The sequence below is a fragment of the Erythrolamprus reginae genome, chromosome 3 (genome assembly GCF_031021105.1).
Source record: "Erythrolamprus reginae isolate rEryReg1 chromosome 3, rEryReg1.hap1, whole genome shotgun sequence".
Classification (NCBI taxonomy): domain Eukaryota; kingdom Metazoa; phylum Chordata; class Lepidosauria; order Squamata; family Dipsadidae; genus Erythrolamprus; species Erythrolamprus reginae.
This window is the reverse complement of record NC_091952.1, coordinates 12,617,798-12,635,142: the sequence shown is the minus strand read 5'-3', so window position 1 is coordinate 12,635,142 and position 17,345 is coordinate 12,617,798. Positions and strand designations below refer to the sequence as shown.

General features: G+C 42.2%; 1 protein-coding gene across 2 annotated transcripts; it reads left to right on the top strand.

Moving 5' to 3' along the window:
- The first annotated feature begins 2,751 nt into the window (after positions 1-2,751).
- MTG2 (mitochondrial ribosome associated GTPase 2) lies at positions 2,752-15,683 on the top strand. Of its 2 annotated transcripts, none has more exons than XM_070744492.1 (7): positions 2,752-3,014; positions 3,951-4,135; positions 5,456-5,603; positions 8,300-8,415; positions 8,582-8,800; positions 13,044-13,182; positions 14,975-15,683. In XM_070744492.1, exons 2-7 carry the CDS (start codon positions 3,956-3,958, stop codon positions 15,367-15,369), a joined length of 1,197 nt encoding a protein of 398 aa, XP_070600593.1. In that variant the 5' UTR covers positions 2,752-3,014; positions 3,951-3,955; the 3' UTR covers positions 15,370-15,683. The 2 variants fall into 2 exon arrangements, with proteins under 2 accessions (XP_070600593.1, XP_070600594.1); XM_070744493.1 differs by having other exon boundaries at positions 2,854-3,014; positions 3,951-4,140.
- Positions 15,684-17,345: the final 1,662 nt, after the last annotated feature.

Genomic DNA, 17,345 nt, shown 5'->3' with positions numbered 1-17,345 from the left:
CTGTCTTGGTTTTGTTTTTTTAATTGCAGATTTAATGAAAATGATACATAAACTACGTTCTATTTATAAGCGGAAATATTTCAAGTAAAGATCATTGCATGAGAAAAAAAAGCATCAATGTCACTTTTCAAGATGTAAAATTGTAATTATCAAGGTCAGGCTTCAACCATTTCTATTTTAAGCAGAATAACTTTCAGAAATGCCATCTGGAGCAGAAAAAATTGTATTACCGCAATTTTCAACATCTCTGTAGGGTGACAGAATTACTAGTCATATATTTAGGGAAAGATAAGGTTCTTTGAAATGGAGGTTAGACAGCTATTTTGGATGCTTTTATAAGATTCCTGCATGGAACCTGGGGTTGCACTTGGCCTAAAGCATTTAAAAAAAATAAAAGCCTTGGCAACTTTAAGATGTGTAGACTTCAACTCCCAAGAGATGAAGTCTGCAAATCTGAAAAGTTGCAAATTTGAAAAACACAGAATCTGAAGGGCGTTTATCTGGGTTATTTAAGTGATGTTTTCACATGTTGCCTTTTGGTATAAAAACTTTGCAAAGGACTCAATGAAGAATGACCAAAATCAACCAAAAATTGTGCCAGCAGAAAAAAAAGTCTTAAGGCACATCCAAAAGAAAGACGTGGAGAACATAAACAATTTTGCAAGAGTAGCAACTAAGTGATTTTCAGCTTTGGCAACTTTTAAGACTTCAACTCCCAGAATGCCGCAGAAGAATTCTGGGAGTTTAAATCCACACATTTTTAAAGTTGGCAAGGTTGAGAAAACTGATCTAAGCAGAGTTGAGTGAGGGAATCCTAAGCCATTACTATAATGGGTTAATTGGGTCTTAATTAATTACTGGGCTGGGTGCATGATTGTCCTCAATTTAAATTTAGATGTAGGCAGTAGTGAAATCTACTTGCCTTCCCTACCGGTTCGGAAGCGCCTGCTTTGCTTCGTGTATGCCACCGACATGCACACTTTTTCACCCTCTGCGCATGTGCAAAAAGCTTTACACATGTGCAGAGGGTTAAAAACAAGAAAAGGGCAACGTCCGGGCAGGTGGACAGAGCCTTGTAACACCGCCACTACCGATTCTCTGAACCACTGGCGGCCGCTGCTACCGGTATGCCTGAATCGGTGGTACTTTACCCCTGGATATAGGTCCTTTTCCTATAAACCACCTGGTCGTTGCATCTATTTTTATTTTATTTTACTTTACTTTACAACTCTAACTCTAACTCAACTTAAACCTAAACTTAAACTAACTTGAACTTGAACTTAATCTTAAAAAACTTAACTTAATAATAATAATAATAATTTATTAGATTTGTATGCTGCCCCTCTCTGCAGACTCAGGGTGGCTCACAACTGTTGTAATCATAGGTTCTTAGGTACTGAAATTTGGGATAGAATAACAGTAACAATCACAATCATACACTCATCGGCTGGAGCAGGATTCCAGTGCTCAACGGCCCCAGGCCTGCCCGCAAAGGAGAGTTTTTAAAACCTTATGAAAGGCCTGCACGGTGGGGGTGGTGCGAATCTCTGGAGGGAGTTGATTCCAAAGTTCCAGTTCTCCAAATGGATTCCAGTTCCATTAGGAGAAATGAAAGCAGACTGATAATTAGTATGGCTTAGTAAGCCATACTCAGTGGTGGGCTACTAGCCGGAACACTAAATTGGGCTTGCCACGGCGGCTCATAAGTGCTTGCGGGTCCAGCGCGATTTTGCTTCTGCGCCTGTGGAAGTAGCAAAATCTTGCACGGAGCCACAGGTGCGCCTGTGTTTCGGTGATTTTTTTTCTTCTGCGCATGGCGAAACATGGGCGCACCTGCAACTCCGTGCGCAATTTTGCTACCTCCACACAGCAAGCACAATTTAGCATTCCGGCTAGTAGCCCACCACTGGCCATACTAATTATTGATAATTACCAAGCCTTGAGAAACTGACCATCTTTTCCATACTAGTATCCTGCTAATTATTGTATACTATTGTTCTTTTCAAGGTCTATTAACTTAGTCCAGTGCAGTGTGGGAGTAATTGAGCTTTTTCAGATACCAGCAGACACACTGCTGATGTCGTGATGATGCCACCGAACCGGATCAGTCAGTGGTGGGCTATAGGAGCCACCATCGTAGGTTTTTTTAAAATTATTTTTTTTATTTATTTTTCTTCTGTGCATGCGCAGAAGCCGAATTTCTAGCACTGTGCATGCATCGCCATTTTGTTTTCATCTTATTGGTGATGTACACAGATATAACATTGCTTATACAGTATACATGGGGTCAGTAAGAAAGAAACCCTGGCATCTTTAAACTATGTGGACTTCAACTCCCAGAATTCAATATTTCCTAGGGTATTCTGGGAGTTGAAGTCCACATATCTTACCGTTGCCAAGGCTCAGAAACCCTGGCAGAATTCATAGAAAATGCTATCAAGTTCTGTCAATGTCTGCGTAGCTTCCTTTTCTACCTGACTTCCGCCTTTACAAAGCTCCTCCCCGCTTCTGCTAAGTCCCACCCCGGGTGCTTTTCTTATCCACTCACAACGCCGCGCCTGCTTCTTTCATTCCAATCCCCAGAGAAGCGGGGGGCGGGGTGAAGAGAAGACGGGGTAAAGGGAGCGGCGTGACGCGGCGTGACCGTTGAAAACCACTCTAGCAACAATCCGCGTCTACGCACGCGTATCATACCCACTCCACAGCTTTCCCCCTTCCCCACTTCTACCTGTGCTTTAGATCTGCGCCTGCGCAGAAACCTCCGCTCCACCCCCTGCTGAAGGCGGCCGCTCAGATTCTCTTTAATGGCCTCCCCTTCTTGGACGCGTAACTTTTGACGTCATGGCGCGCGACACCGAACTGTGGGACAAGAATTCTCCTCAGGAAAGGGCCGCGTGTGATTGAAGCGGGAAAGTTTCCCTACGTCGACAACTTAGTGTTTACCCGCGTCCGTTGTTCTATGGAGGAGGGGAGCGGGGACGAAACCGAGGCGCTATAAAAGCAGAGAAACTCCAGTAAGCCAAAGGAGAGCCGCGGGAGGAGCGGGCAGGCAGGCAGGCTCCCAGTTTTCATTTTGAGTGCCATGGGGAAATCTCGGGATGGGAGACGAGGTAGCACGTGTGGAGGTGAGAAGCCGTCAGACGTGTTCGTCTGCCTCCCTTTTATTCCCTCTTTGAGGGGATTGGGAGGCTTGCCCTACATCCAACTGTGTGAAACTCAGCCTTACAATTCTTGGGAAGTTGGAAGTCCATTCAGTTCTCAAGTCGTTGAGATTGAGAAACACCGGTCTACTTTGCAGGTGTGTAAACATGCCTGAAATAATCTCCATCCGAGGAACTTGGAGCTCTTCCACGCGGATTAATGAGAGAAAAGAAAATGGATTTACTTAATCACCACCACCACAAAGTGAGGGATAGCCCTGCTTCTTTTGAGCCGACAAACTTGAAATCTGTGAATTTATCTTCATTTCTCAGTTGCAGATTGTATTTCATGCCCCCACCCCCCATGTAGGTTAACAATATTGGAGCGAGTCTTTTGCTACTTCTGCAAGACTTAAGGATGCTTAGTACAGTTCATACTAAACAGTTGTTGGAGCTGGAGGAAAGGAGTTTTTTAAAAAATATGTATTTTACATATAACAGGCCTATTTTACCTTTCTGTGTAGAGTTGCAGAACAATAACAATGTTTTTGAGAAAGCTGTTCTGAAAGCTTTTTCTAATGCTTTTTATAACCATTGAAAATAAAAAATGGAAGCAACTGATCTTTCTAAGAAGTAGTTCATTTTTGTTCCAGATGTGGTACAAAATATTTTTTGGCATATCTTAGAATAGGAGAGATGGAATGAGATGGGGTGGGGTAGGATGGAATGGAATGGGCCAAGTGTGATTGGGTGCACAATTTATCTTGGTTACCATCTTACAAGCCTCTTACTTTTTTCTTTTCCTTCTAGGCAATATGCTACAAACAATGGTCATAGCTTGTTTGGAAAGTCAGTGGAGGCCAGTTTATTCCCAAATACATAGTTGCTTACTACAAAAGCAGATTAAAAACTGGCACAGGAGCCTTAGCACAACAAACTCTCCGTATTCAAAATCGCAAAAAAAGTGTAAAGGAAATCTATCTGAGAAGAAGCTGGTAAAGTAAACAATACTCGGATTAATTACAAATATGTAATCTGTGTAATTTTTCTTAACTACTTTTTAAACTTTTATTTCTTTTACATAAAGCACAAATACATGAAAAAATAAAAATAAATTAAGATTTAAGCATTTAGATGAGAATCCTGACACATGTTTTCAATATCCCTTATACGCAAATGTTCTGTGTTTAAGGTGTAGAATTGTATAGAAAAAATAGACTTAAGGCTTCAATTCTCTACATACATAATTACTGAATTTGGGATTTTCCTTTGAATGAAAATGGTTATTGTATATATTTGTTGAATTTGCATCCTATTTTTTTCCTTTGGAACACAATGTACACTGTTTTCCCTATCAATTTTGCAATATTATGAGATAACAAATAGGGTAATGGTGGCTGGCCTTAATTCATCCATCTGACATTCGTTTAACATCTTTTGATGATGTTCTACGATATCCTAGCTTTTGAATTCAAATGTAAAGAAATGAATTGTAAAAAATCAGCACCAAACTTTTATTTTATATTTTATTAGGGCTGACTTTCTTGTAGCTAGATTATATCATTGGTTTGTTTCTTTTGGAATATCATAGAGCTGTATTAGTCTGTAGTAGCCCTTTTTCCAACTAACACGTTATTAAAAAGCATGCGTTTGTGAGCTGCAGCGTGCTATTAGACTGACTATAAATGTAGACCTCTCTTCTGAGTCCCAAGGTTATGTTAATTGTTACTGAATAAACCCCTCTTTCTCTTATTGAACTTTGGTTTATATGAGAGATTTCAAATAGTTGATTTTATAATTTTAGCAACAGCAGGCATACAAAAGAGATGTTTTGTGAGTCTAAATATTATAGTACTGAATACTGCAGCAATTTTCCATTTCACCACTTGGTGATGCTATGCAAACTTGAGAAAAGATATATAAATAGTCCTCAACTTATGACCACAATTGAAGCTGCACACATCCTTTGTGGGGGATGTTGGTAGGGACATTGTGTTGGAGAAAAAGCAAGCTGTACTCATGAATTCAGAAAAATTAAAGGTGATAACAGTTTGTATTCTTAACTAAATGATTGGTAGAATTCAGGAAAAAGGCCAAGCTATTTCTAGATTGCAGGCCACCACAGTAGGTTTTTCTCCCAATTTTAAACATTTTTTATCAATCGCATTATTCATCAGATCAATCTTCAATACAAGTTGCCCTACATGTTTCCTCGAGAATTGAACATAAATGAGCATGTTCAGATTTGAAGGCTTTTGAAACTTTAAATTTCACAAGTGATTAGCACCTCTCAATAATATGTCTCCCCATTACAGAAACGATATTTTGTCGATCATCGAAAGGTTCGTGTGATAGGAGGGAAAGGAGGAAATGGTATTGCCTGTTTTCTCAGTGAACCTAGGAAAGAATTTGGAGGTCCCAGTGGTGGAGATGGAGGAGATGGGGGGCATGTTATATTTAAAGGTAAGGAGATTACTATCCCTTGTACAGACCTTTTCAGTTTTAAGCCATTCTTAGGAGGAGGGGAAGCAGCATGACTGAATTCTCTGCTAATTTGTCCTTTAGTTATTTGAGTTTGAATGACAGAATTTATCAATATTTTTGTCCCCGGGGTGTGTGTGTGTGAGATAAATACTTCCTATGCATTTGATCTAGTGCAGAGAGTGTACCTCATCTGGCCCACAGGCTGGTAGTTTGACAGCTCTGATCTAGTGCTACTTCTTCTTTTTTTTTAAAGTTTTTTTTTAATTTTTCTCCACCTTGAAAAACTTACATAACACCACATATACCTTCATTGTCAATCCATATGGTTATACCATATCTTGACAATATTCTGAAATACATTTCAAATTCCCAATAATTCAGTCTGTCCAAGTATTTATTTCAAATGACTAGTTTTGATTACGTTAAAGCAAAAGAGGTGGACAATTTTGAAAATAGAAAGCCAAGAAGAGAGAAAAAAGAAAACACATAACTGGACGGAGTAAATATCTTTCTTCCTAGCCTGAACAAATATATTACTGAAAGTTTACTGCCTTCCAAACTCCTTTTGATTATCAAAATAATTTTGGAGACCAAGCTGGATGAGTCATTGAAAAATATGCCTGTTGTTCTGATTGACCAAAGAGAAGAATTTGTTATGGTGGCAACATTTACTTATATAGATAGGCTCCCCCCCCCTTTTTTTTTTTTTTTGCTAAGAAAACCAGCAATGAAAATAGCAACAATCAAGTGGGTTGCTTCCCAAAATCTTAGAATGTGATCCTTTGATAGCCTTGTCAGTTTTACTAATTAGGGGAAATATTTTTTTTGCAATTGATATTTGTGAATGAGTACTCTAACCACCATGAAGCCAGGTTCAGGATAACATTTAACAGGAGGAATAAATTGGGGAACATTAAGCAGCATGCATGTCGGTGGACTCAGAACATTCATTCTCAAGTGCATTATCGTCATCAGCCATTCAATCGTGTCCGATCCTCAGCTCTCTAAGGACCAGTAGTCTCTATGCCCACAGCCTCCTACAAATCCTCCATCCACATCTCGAGTGCAGGCCAGCATCAATTTTATACATTTTGAATGTATTGAATCAAAAATACTTTTCTAAATCAGATACCTCTTTATAGGAATAAAATATTGAACTGTCCAAAGGCACTATATTGTGCAAAACGTGCTTTAATAGATAAGTGCTTTGATCTATCTTGTTCCCGTTTGTAAGCATCTAAGAGCTTTTTTCAGATTTTGAAAATAATAATAATTTATTAGATTTTTAAAAATTGGCCTCCTTTATAATTTATCTTGCATTTTGTACTTTCTTGCTAAATTCAGCTAATAAAATCAACACTCAATTCCCTGAATTTCCTTGTTTGTTTGGTATAAAACAGTGATGGCAAGCCTTTTTCTGGTTGTGTGCCAAAACTGTGTGTGTGTGCACCTGCAATATCGTGTGTGTACCAGCACTCAAAATGCAATGTTTGTTTGATTGATTGATTGATTGATTGATTGATTGTGCACCCCATCTGTCCATGAGTGCATGATTTCCCCACCTGTGTATGCACACATGACTGGCCCTGCGCTCATACGCTTTCCCACATATGCACCACTCGTGCAAGCCCCCCACCCCCCTATTTTGGGCCTGGAAAGCCTGCCTGCACGAACGTGCCGCTGCTCCTCATCCTCCTGCCAGTCTCATGCTCCAGGCAGTGTCCAGCAAATGTTGGTGCCTAAAATAGTTGTATATATTTATTTGTTAATTTGTTAAAATTAGTTCATCTTGTCATTTGGACGAGTGTGTTCTCTCTTTCTCTCTCACACACACACACACAATTTTTTTGTCTAATTTTTTGTAGTCTCCCTTTTCATTATCAACAAAATATGTTACATACACACACACGCACACACACCATGTTTCCCGAAAAGAAAACCCTGTCTTATATTTCTTTGAACCCTGGAATAAGTGCTTGGCCTAATTGCCATGCTCTCAAAATACAGATTAGGTTTATTATCAGTGGATATCTTATTTTGGGAAAACAGGGGGTGTGTACACACACACACACACACACACACACACACACACACACACACACACTTAAGTAATTCAAATAAAACTACTTACAGTCTGTTCTGGTCAAAATGGCCTACAAGCCCGCTATATATTTATAAAAAAGTAAATAAATGAGGTAAAATAACACATCAATGTCTTAACATATGAATTAAACAATTGGTTTAATTCGCACATAAACAAGAATTAATGTTGAGAATTTAACTGCTGAAACTATAGGATCATGAATTTATTAATTGAATTATACTATTGTTGAAAATAATGATAATTGCTAGTGAATACAATAAAATATGAATTGCTGTTTGTCTGCCTAAGTACAGTAATTTAATATTTTGAAGTTGGTGATCTTAAAGTTATCGTTGCCAAAGTTTTTATGAGCACTTCTCTCATTTAGGGGAAAAAAACAGCTGGTATACCAGAAGGTAAGAAACAGGTGATATAATCAGCATTTGGTATAAAATAAAAATTTAAGATTTGGCATTTGTGATGTGCTATCCAGGAAACAGTCTGCTTATTCATAATTAATCCACACAGGTTTTTTTCTTTTAAAAAAATAATTTCTTAGCGTGTTGAATTATATTATTTTATTTTTTTACAGTGGATCGGCAAATCAAATCCTTGGCCGATATCCACCCATTTTATATGGGCTTCAATGGGGAAAAGGGAGGAAGCAAAAACTGTTATGGAGCAGCTGGCAGGCCCCTTTATATTAAGGTAAATAGTTGTTAGGTGGACAAAATGTTGAGTTTATAAAAGCTGAATCTGTAATGTCCCACATTTGGAAGACTGCTGAGTAGCTGTTTGCTCACAGATAGGAGCAAACAGGCAAGGAGTGTAAATTCTTAGCTCCATTTTACTTAAATTTATCTTTGTTTTGTAGATACCTATTGGTACCATGATTAAGGAAGGCACTAAGGTTGTAGCTGATCTCAACCATCCCGGGGAAGAATACGTTGCAGTCTATGGTGGAGCTGGGGGCAAAGGCAACCATTTCTTTCTGGCTAATGACAACCGAGCACCAACAACTGCGACTTCAGGAGAACTGGGCCAGGAAAGATCCCTTCACTTGGAGCTCAAAACTGTGGGCCATGCAGGGATGGTAAGTGGGCTTGCTTTTCAGTAGGATAGTTAACTCTGAACAAACAAACCTTTGTGTTAAATCAGGAATATTGGAACATGGGAGATACACAGGCAGGTTTAATAAACGTATTTGCAAATTATGGTGAAAAATAAGTATTTGGTCACCTACAAACAAGCAAGATTTCTGGCTCTCACAGACCTGTAACTTCTTTTTTAAGAGGCCCCTCTGTTCTCCTCATTACCTGTAGTAATGGCACCTGTTTGAACATGTTATCAGTGTAAAAGACACCTGTGCACAACCTCAGTCACACTCCAAATTCCACTATGGTGAAGACCAAAGAGCTGTCAAAGGACACCAGAAACAAAATTGTAGCCCTGCACCAGGCTGGGAAGACTGAATCTGCAATAGGCAAGCAGTTTGGTGTGAAGAAATCAACTGTGGGAGCAATAATTAGAAAATGGAAGACATACAAGACCACTGATAATCTCCCTTGATCTGAAGCTCCATGTCACACCTCATTCCCTGGGGTCAAAATGATCACAAGAACGGTGAGCAAAACCCCCAGAATGACACGGGGGAACCTAGTGAATGACCTGCAGAGAGCTGGGACCAACGTAACAAAGGCTACCATCAGTAACACACTATGCCGCCAGAGACTCAGATCTTGCAGTGCCAGACGTGTCCCCCTGCTTAAGCCAGTACATGTCCAGGCCCGTCTAAAGTTTGCTAGAGAGCATTTGGATGATCCAGAAGAGTATTGGGAGAATCTCATATAGTCAGATGAAGCCAAAGTAGAACTGTTTGGTAGAAACACAAATCATGTTTGGAGGAGAAAGAATGCCGAGTTGCATCCAAAGACCACCATACCTAATGTGAAGCATGAGGGTGGCCACATCATGTTTTGGTGCTGTTTCTCTGCAAAGGGACCAGGACAACTGATCCGTGTACATGAAAGAATGAATGGGGCCATGTATTGTGAGATTTTGAGTGCAAACCTCCTTCCATCAGCAAGGACACTGAAGATGAAACGTGGCTGGGTCTTTCAGCATGACAATGATCCAAAGCACTCCACCAGGGCAACGAAGGAATGGCTTCCTAAGAAGCATTTTGAGGTCCTGGAGTGGCCTAGCCAGTGTCCAGATCTCAAACCTATAGAAAACCTTTGGAGATCTGCATGGAGGAAAGGGCCAACATACCAGCAATACTGTGTGCCAATCTTGTGAAGACTTACAGAAAACATTTGACCTCTGTCATTGCCAACAAAGGATATATAACAAAATATTGAGGTGAACTTTTATTATTGAGCAAATACTTATATTCCGCCATAATTTGCAAATAAATTCATTAAAAATCAGACAATGTGATTTTTTTGGATGTGTTTTCTCATGCTGTCTCTTATTGTTGAGGCCTACCTATGATGTCAATTTCAGGCCTCTCATCTTTTTAAGTGGGAGGACTTGCACAATTGGTATCTGACTAAATACCTTTCCCCCCACTATAATTCATAGCATCTGCTTGTTGAGTATTGTTTTGAAATTCTTGGCTTAGAGATAATTGATGATCAGACTCACAACAGCCAGGTAACTTGGGAGTGGGAAGGCAGGTGGCATTGTTAGTCCTCGACTTATGACCACCACTGAGACTAAAATTTATGTTGTTAAGCAAGGCAGATGTTAAGTGCATTGAGCTCCATTTTATGACATTTTTAATGTCATTTTTACCATAATCGTGAAGTGAATCACAACAGTTGTTAAGTAAATCATGTGGTTGTTAAGTGAATCTGGCCTCCCCCATTTGACTGGGAAAGTTGCAAACGATGTCACGTGACCCCAGGACACTGCAACCTTCGTCAATATATGTCAGTTGCCAAGCACCCAAATTTTGATCACGTCACCATGGGCATATGGAAAAAATGGTCATGTCACTTTTTCCAGTGCCATTGTAATTTTGAACACTTACTAAATGAATAGTATTATGCTTTTCAGCCTGTAAAGCAAATGGCTGAAGGAATGAAGTTTCTAAATGTTTGTTTATTTAAATGTTATTTGGGTGAATTTAATCTAGTCCACCTAGGTCAGGGGTATCAAACTTGTGTTGTCATGTTGTCATCGTCATGTTACGTATTGTGGCCCTCCAGTGGCCAGCAGAGCTGGCAGCAGATTTAGACAATGAGGTTGGGGAGGGTTAGTTCTGCAGTCTAGGAAAGGCTCGGACGAATGCTCTGTGTTGGGGGCAGAGGGAGCCAAGACCATCTGGCAGTTCTCAGCTGCCTCCAGAGTCAGACATCAGCGAGACAGAGGAATAGCTGGAGCCTTTTCCCAGTGTGGGCATGCGCAGAGCTCCCAGAAGACAAGAACAATTAGTGACCTGGGAGTAAGGCCACATTTTGGAGATGATTGACCCCTCCCGTAGGAAATGAAAGAATGGAAGAGGACATGGGCTCTTGCAGGAAGCAATTACAGTAATACCTCATCTTACAAACCTAATTGGTTCCCGGAGGAGGTTTGTAAGGTGAAAAGTTTGTAAGATGAAACAATGTTTCCCATAGGAATCAATGGAAAAGCGAATAATGTGTGCAAGCCCAAAACTCACCCCTTTTGCCCATTACTGCCCATTCGGATCCTTGTTCGGGGGCGATGGGGGGGTTGGACATGACATTTCCGATGCTGCTGCTGCTTCTCAAAGGGAAATCGCTGCCACGCTGCGAAGGGGCTGCAGGAGAGGTGGGGCAGGCGTTTCCAAACTGCTTGGAGAAAGCACTTTCGCAGCCGCTTTGCTGGGAGCGTTTTCGCCGAGTGCTTCCGTAACGTCCGCCCCGCCTCTCCTGTAGCCCCTTCGCTGACAGCCCTGGATGAAAGCGCTCCCAGCAAAGGGGCTGCAGGAGAGGTGAGGTGGGTGTTCCGGAAGCACTCGGCAAAAGTGCTCCCAGCGAAGCGGCTGCAAGAGCACTTTCTCCGAACGCTTTGGGAACGCCTGACCCCCCTCTCCTGCAGCCCCTTCGCTGACAGCCCTGGACGAAAGCGCTCCCAGCGGAGCGGCTGCGAGAGGGGCTGAGCGGGCATTCCCAAAGCGCTTGGAGAAAGTGCTCCCAGCGAAGTGGCTGTGAGAGTGTTTTTTCTGAGCGTTTTCGGAACGTCTCCCCGTCTGTCCTGCAGCCCCTTTGCTGGGAGCGCTTTCATCCAGGGCTGTCAGCAAAGGGGCTGCGGGAGAGGCGGGGTGGGCGTTCCGGAAGCGCTTGGAGAAAGCGGTCTGTCAGCGAAGGGGCTGCAGGAGAGGCAGGCGGGCGTTCTCAAAGCGCTTGGAGAAAACGCTCCCAGCGAAGCAGCTATGAGATCGCTTTCTCCGAGCACTTTGGGAACGGCCGCTCCACCTCTCCTGCATCCCCTTCGCTGACAGCCCTGGACAAAAGTGCTCCCAGTGAAGGGGCTGCGAGAGTAGCAGGGCGAGGGTTCCCAAAGCGCTCGGAGAAAGCGCTTTCGCAGCCGCTTTGCGTTTTCGGCTTGGGGGGCAGGAGGGCCGGCCTGAAAACCCCCCCCCAGCACTTCGCCTCCCGCCGGGCAGGAGGAGGAGGAAGGGGGGCATCTCAACCAGCCACTGGAAAGCCAAGGGAAAATCCCAGGTGCTTCGGCTGGCAGTCGGGAGGTGAGGAATCCCGGTGGGGGTGGGAAACGAATGGGAAATCCCAGCAGTGGCAGTCACAAGGCAGGGGAATCCCTGCGGCAGTAAGACAGAAATGGGTTCGTAAGACAGAAATGGTTCTTAAGACAAGGCAAAGAAATCTTAAACCCCGGGTTCGTATCTCGAAAAGTTCATATGACGAGGGGTTCGTAAGACGAGGTATCACTGTAGTTCATTTGGTTGTTTCAAGAGTGGAAAGTTCTGTTTGTGATTCTAATAGACTCTGCATTATGAAACAAGTTCTCTGGCTGAGTTCCAACTGAGATATTCTCCTGAAAGACTTACGCGCTGTGAATGAAAGGAATTCACAGTCATGTAAATAAAAGAGGTTTTTCTGGGACTAAGACTCTGCTTCATGCTTTCTAAGGAAGCCTGTCAGGTATCACAATTTTTACCTTTCGCTAAACTGGGGGGTGGCCGAGGCCAGTGCATGACGCATCCAGTCGTGAGTTTGATATCCCTGACCTAGGTTAACTAGATCATTGAATCAAATCTAGTTAAAATAAGAAAGAAATATGAAAGAATTAAAAGTAATGTTGAAGGCAGAAACTATCTACCTTTCAAAATGTGTTGTTTATCCTAGATTGGATTCCCCAATGCTGGGAAATCGTCCCTCTTGCGGGCAATCTCCAGAGCAAAACCTGCCGTGGCTCCTTACCCATTCACAACCCTGAATCCTCATGTAGGCATTGTTCACTACGAAGATTACGAGCAGGTTGCAGGTACACCTTTACATTTCCTTCTTTAAGAATAAAAAAAGACCTTCAAGGTTTTATTTCCTTCTGGAGCAGAGTTCTTCAACCTGGGCAACTTTAAGACTTGTGGACATCAACTCTCAGAACTCCTCAGCCAGCTTTGAACTCCAGAAGTCTTAAAGTTGCCAAGGTTGGAGACCCCTGTTCTGGAGTGGGGAGGAAAAGCCTTTTGCGACAGCAATACCACTTTGTAAGAGCTAAGGTTTGTGCTAAGGGGGGGTGGGGAAGAAAGCTTAACTGCAGATCACCTTTTTTCATGACCGAAGATTAAAAAAGAATTTTAAAAAATGTAAAAGAAAAGAATGAAGCACCTGTTAAAAAAAATTGAAAGTCACAGATGAAGGCAAAGATATGTGTCCAAGGATAATATTGCAGGATCCAATCTGGGTTGGTCACTGGGACCAGAGGTTTAATCTTCCGAGTTTTCGGACTCGTGCTGCAGTCCATCCTCAGGAAACTTTTCTCTAGCAGAGTGTGTGCTTCGGGCTGTCCTATGTGTGGTATCGGTGCCTGCTGTGTGTGGCTTTTTAGATGTTGATTGGGGTTTTGATAGCTGGCTATTAAGTATTTGGCTGTTTACTTGTGCTGCCAGCAGCTTATCAAGTACAGTAATACCTCGTCTTACGAACTTAATTGGTTCCGGAAGGAGTTTCGTAAGGCGAAAACTTCGTAAGTCGAAACAATGTTTCCCATAGGAAACAATGTAAAAGCGATTAATGCGTGCAAGGGGGGGGGGAATCGCAAAATGGCGCTCCGCCCGGCTGTAACCTTCTGAAACAGCTGGGCGCTTCTCGGCGGCCTCCTGAACCCAAACCCGAAAAGTTCAGCAAAGGTTCGGGTTCGGGAGGATGCCGAGAAGCCCCCCGGGTATTTCAAAAGGTGACAGCCAGGCGGCGGCGCCCAACGGAGCACCATTTTGCGATCTGCGGTGGGTTCGTAAGTCAAAAAAAGTTCGTAAGAAGAGGCAAAAAGTTTCCGAACCCCGGGTTCGTATCTCAAAATGTTCGTATCATGAGGGGTTCATATCACGAGGTACCACTGTACTTAGGAGGCTAGAGCTTGGCAGCACCTGTGGTCTCTGTGACCGACCTAGATTGGATCTTGCAAAAATTGAAAGTCTGTTTTTAAGTGTCTCTCATTATATGTCAACTGTAAACTAATCAAGGGGTCCTGAACATTAGGGTATCCAGCTGCCTAGAGATGGGATTCAGCAGGGTCTGACCAGTTCTGGAGAACCGATAGTGGAAATTTTGAATAGTTCATAGAACCAGTAAATACCACCTTTGACTGGTCCCACCCCATCTATTCTCTGTGTCCCGAGTGTCAACTGATCAGGAGGAAACAGGGATTTTGCAGTAACCTTCCCCTGCCACACCCGCCAGGCCATGCCATGCCCACTAAACCACACCCACAGAATTGGTAGTAAAAAAAAAATCCCACCACTGCAGCTGCCCCACAGTCCTCTAAGATTTCAAACAATATTCCATGGAATCCTAGAGTTCTGGAAGACTTTGATGGACTTCTGTGGCGGGGCCAACAGAGCTTCGAGCAACAAGAAGTTTTTGCCTCAAGCAAGAATTCTGTGAATTTTTGCCTCTTGAATAAGGATTCTGGGATTTTTTTTAATTTTTAATAATTTTCATGCCCTGAAAAACTGCTCCAGCTATCCAGATGCTGATTCCCCCCCTCCTTCAGTTTTCCTCTGTATCATTCTCCAACAACCAGAATGTTATTGATTTGTTATTGTCTTATTTTGCAGTTGTAGATATCCCTGGAATAATAAAAGGAGCCCATCAGAATCGGGGACTTGGCTTGGCCTTTCTGAGACATATAGAACGCTGCTGTTTTCTCCTCTTTGTGTTGGATCTCTCTCTGGCTGAGCCCTGGGCTCATTTGGAAGCCTTGAAGTATGAACTGGATCAGTATAAAGTTGGCTTGTCAAAGATGCCTCATGTCATTGTTGCAAATAAGTTTGACCTTCCGGAATCCAAAAACAACTTGCCTCTCCTTAAGGAGCAAGTGAAGCAGAAAGTCATCCCGCTCTCTGCTCTGACAGGAGAAAATCTGGAGGAATTGTTGGTGCATCTGAGAGAACTCTATGATGATTATCTGAAATCAGAAGAAGAACAGGCTCGCAAGCCAATGAAATGGTAGTAACAGAACTCTTCCATTATTACATTGAGATAGCAAGGGTATTTGGAATTTGAGTGTGGACAGGAGGGGCAGTCTCTAAAAGCAGAATAAAATGGGATTTTATTCTTCAATGCTATAAGGAGATACACAGAGCCCAACCAGCAGAGTGCTGCAGAAGCAGATAAGAAAGAATGGTCAATCTGCACAAGCAATAAATTAAACAAAAGACGAGTCCACCATGCAACAGAAAATGAAATTTTCTATTGAGACCTGCATGGCATAATTTAATCAAAGAAGCATTCAATAATTTAATAAAAATATATTTATTTCTTGTAGCATTTCTGTACTATCAATTCCACCTGGACTCCAAGCAGTTTACAAATTCTTATAAACATCCAATATAGCACCATAGAAGTTCCGCTAGAATTGCTCTCAAAACCCATAATGATCCTTCCCAAGGTATAGTGTAAATCAAAGATGGGCCTTTAATTTTCTCAAGGGGCTACATACGGAATTGGAACTCCAAGGGAGTTGTCCCATATCTCAACGTCTGCATTGGATGAATCACTCCTCTTAGGGTCAGGCTCTCCTGAACCTACCTGCGTGCCAACTTGGTACAGGTGACAATCAACACAATATGCATACACACCTGAAACTCAGAAATACACTAAGGCAGAAGCTTTTCCACCCCAGGATAAGACACCCAGACACAAATTGAGCAATTTGATATATTCAGTACAATGCAGTGAGATGTATACAGTTCTGTACGTTGGAGAAACAGAACAACCACTTCACAAATGCATGGCACATAGAACAAACATAAAGTAGTACCTCTAGATACGAGCTGCTCCACATGCGAGTATTCCAAGTTACGAGCCATGACGCGAGCAAAATTTCTGTTCGACACCCAAGCTCAAATTCGGGATACGAGCTGAGCTTCCGCTAGGTGGCGCAAGAATCCTTGCTTCTAGTTATCTCGGCGCGAAAAACAAAGTCTAAAGGCATTCCTTCGAAATGCGAGTTGATCGACTTACGAGCTCGGGTCTGGAACTAATTAAACTCGTATGTCGAGGTACCACTGTATAAGGATAAGATTCAGCAGTCCATCTGCATCTGAAAGATAAAAATAACTTTTGAAGACTGCAGAATCCACATTCTGGATAGAAGGGCCACTGGTTTGAAAAAGAGGTCAAAAAGGGCAATTATATTAAGATTGAGCAGCCCTCCTGTTTACCATATAGTCCTTTCGGCAGTTCCCAGAAAGCTCCACACTCATTTGCATTATTCAGGTGACTGAGGGCACCAATAACCCCCCAAGTGGCCTCAACAAGCGTCAGAAAACAGGCTAACAGCCATTTGACTGCAAGGAATATAAATCCTTCCATCTTCCACCATTCAGTCAGAACCGAAGAAGCAAAACGTCTTCAAGTAAAAACAAAGTCCAGTTACTTATTGAAAAAGTGCCTTTGAGGGTTTGTAATTAATGATCAAGAGCATCATGTTAGGACACTGACGAGCCAGTTTTCAAGACCCAAATGCTGTGTAAAAGAGTGAGCTGTCATCCATTCCAGCTCCTGCCAAAGTACAATTTAAAACTGAGTAATCGCAAGTGGATAAATAGGTACCACATTGGTGGGCACATTAATGGATATAAAAGAGTCTCAATGTTGATGTCACAGGCTAATCGTTTTGAAGCGGAAGCACCTCAGGACTTCCAAGATGAATATGAGCAAGTGATGACCAGCACTTTGAATTATGTTCAGAAGCCTCTTGTCAAACAACATAGCGCCTGTAACATGGCATATAGTTTCAGTGGTTCCTACCTGCCAGTAGGTTGATACCTGCATTAATGCACCAATTGAATTTTTCATGTATGCATGGATTCAATAGCAATAGCACTTCTATACTGCTTCACAGTGCTTTACAGCCTAAAATCAGCCTATTGCCTCCAACAATCTGCCGCCTCATTTTACCCAGCTCGGAAGGATGGAAGGCTG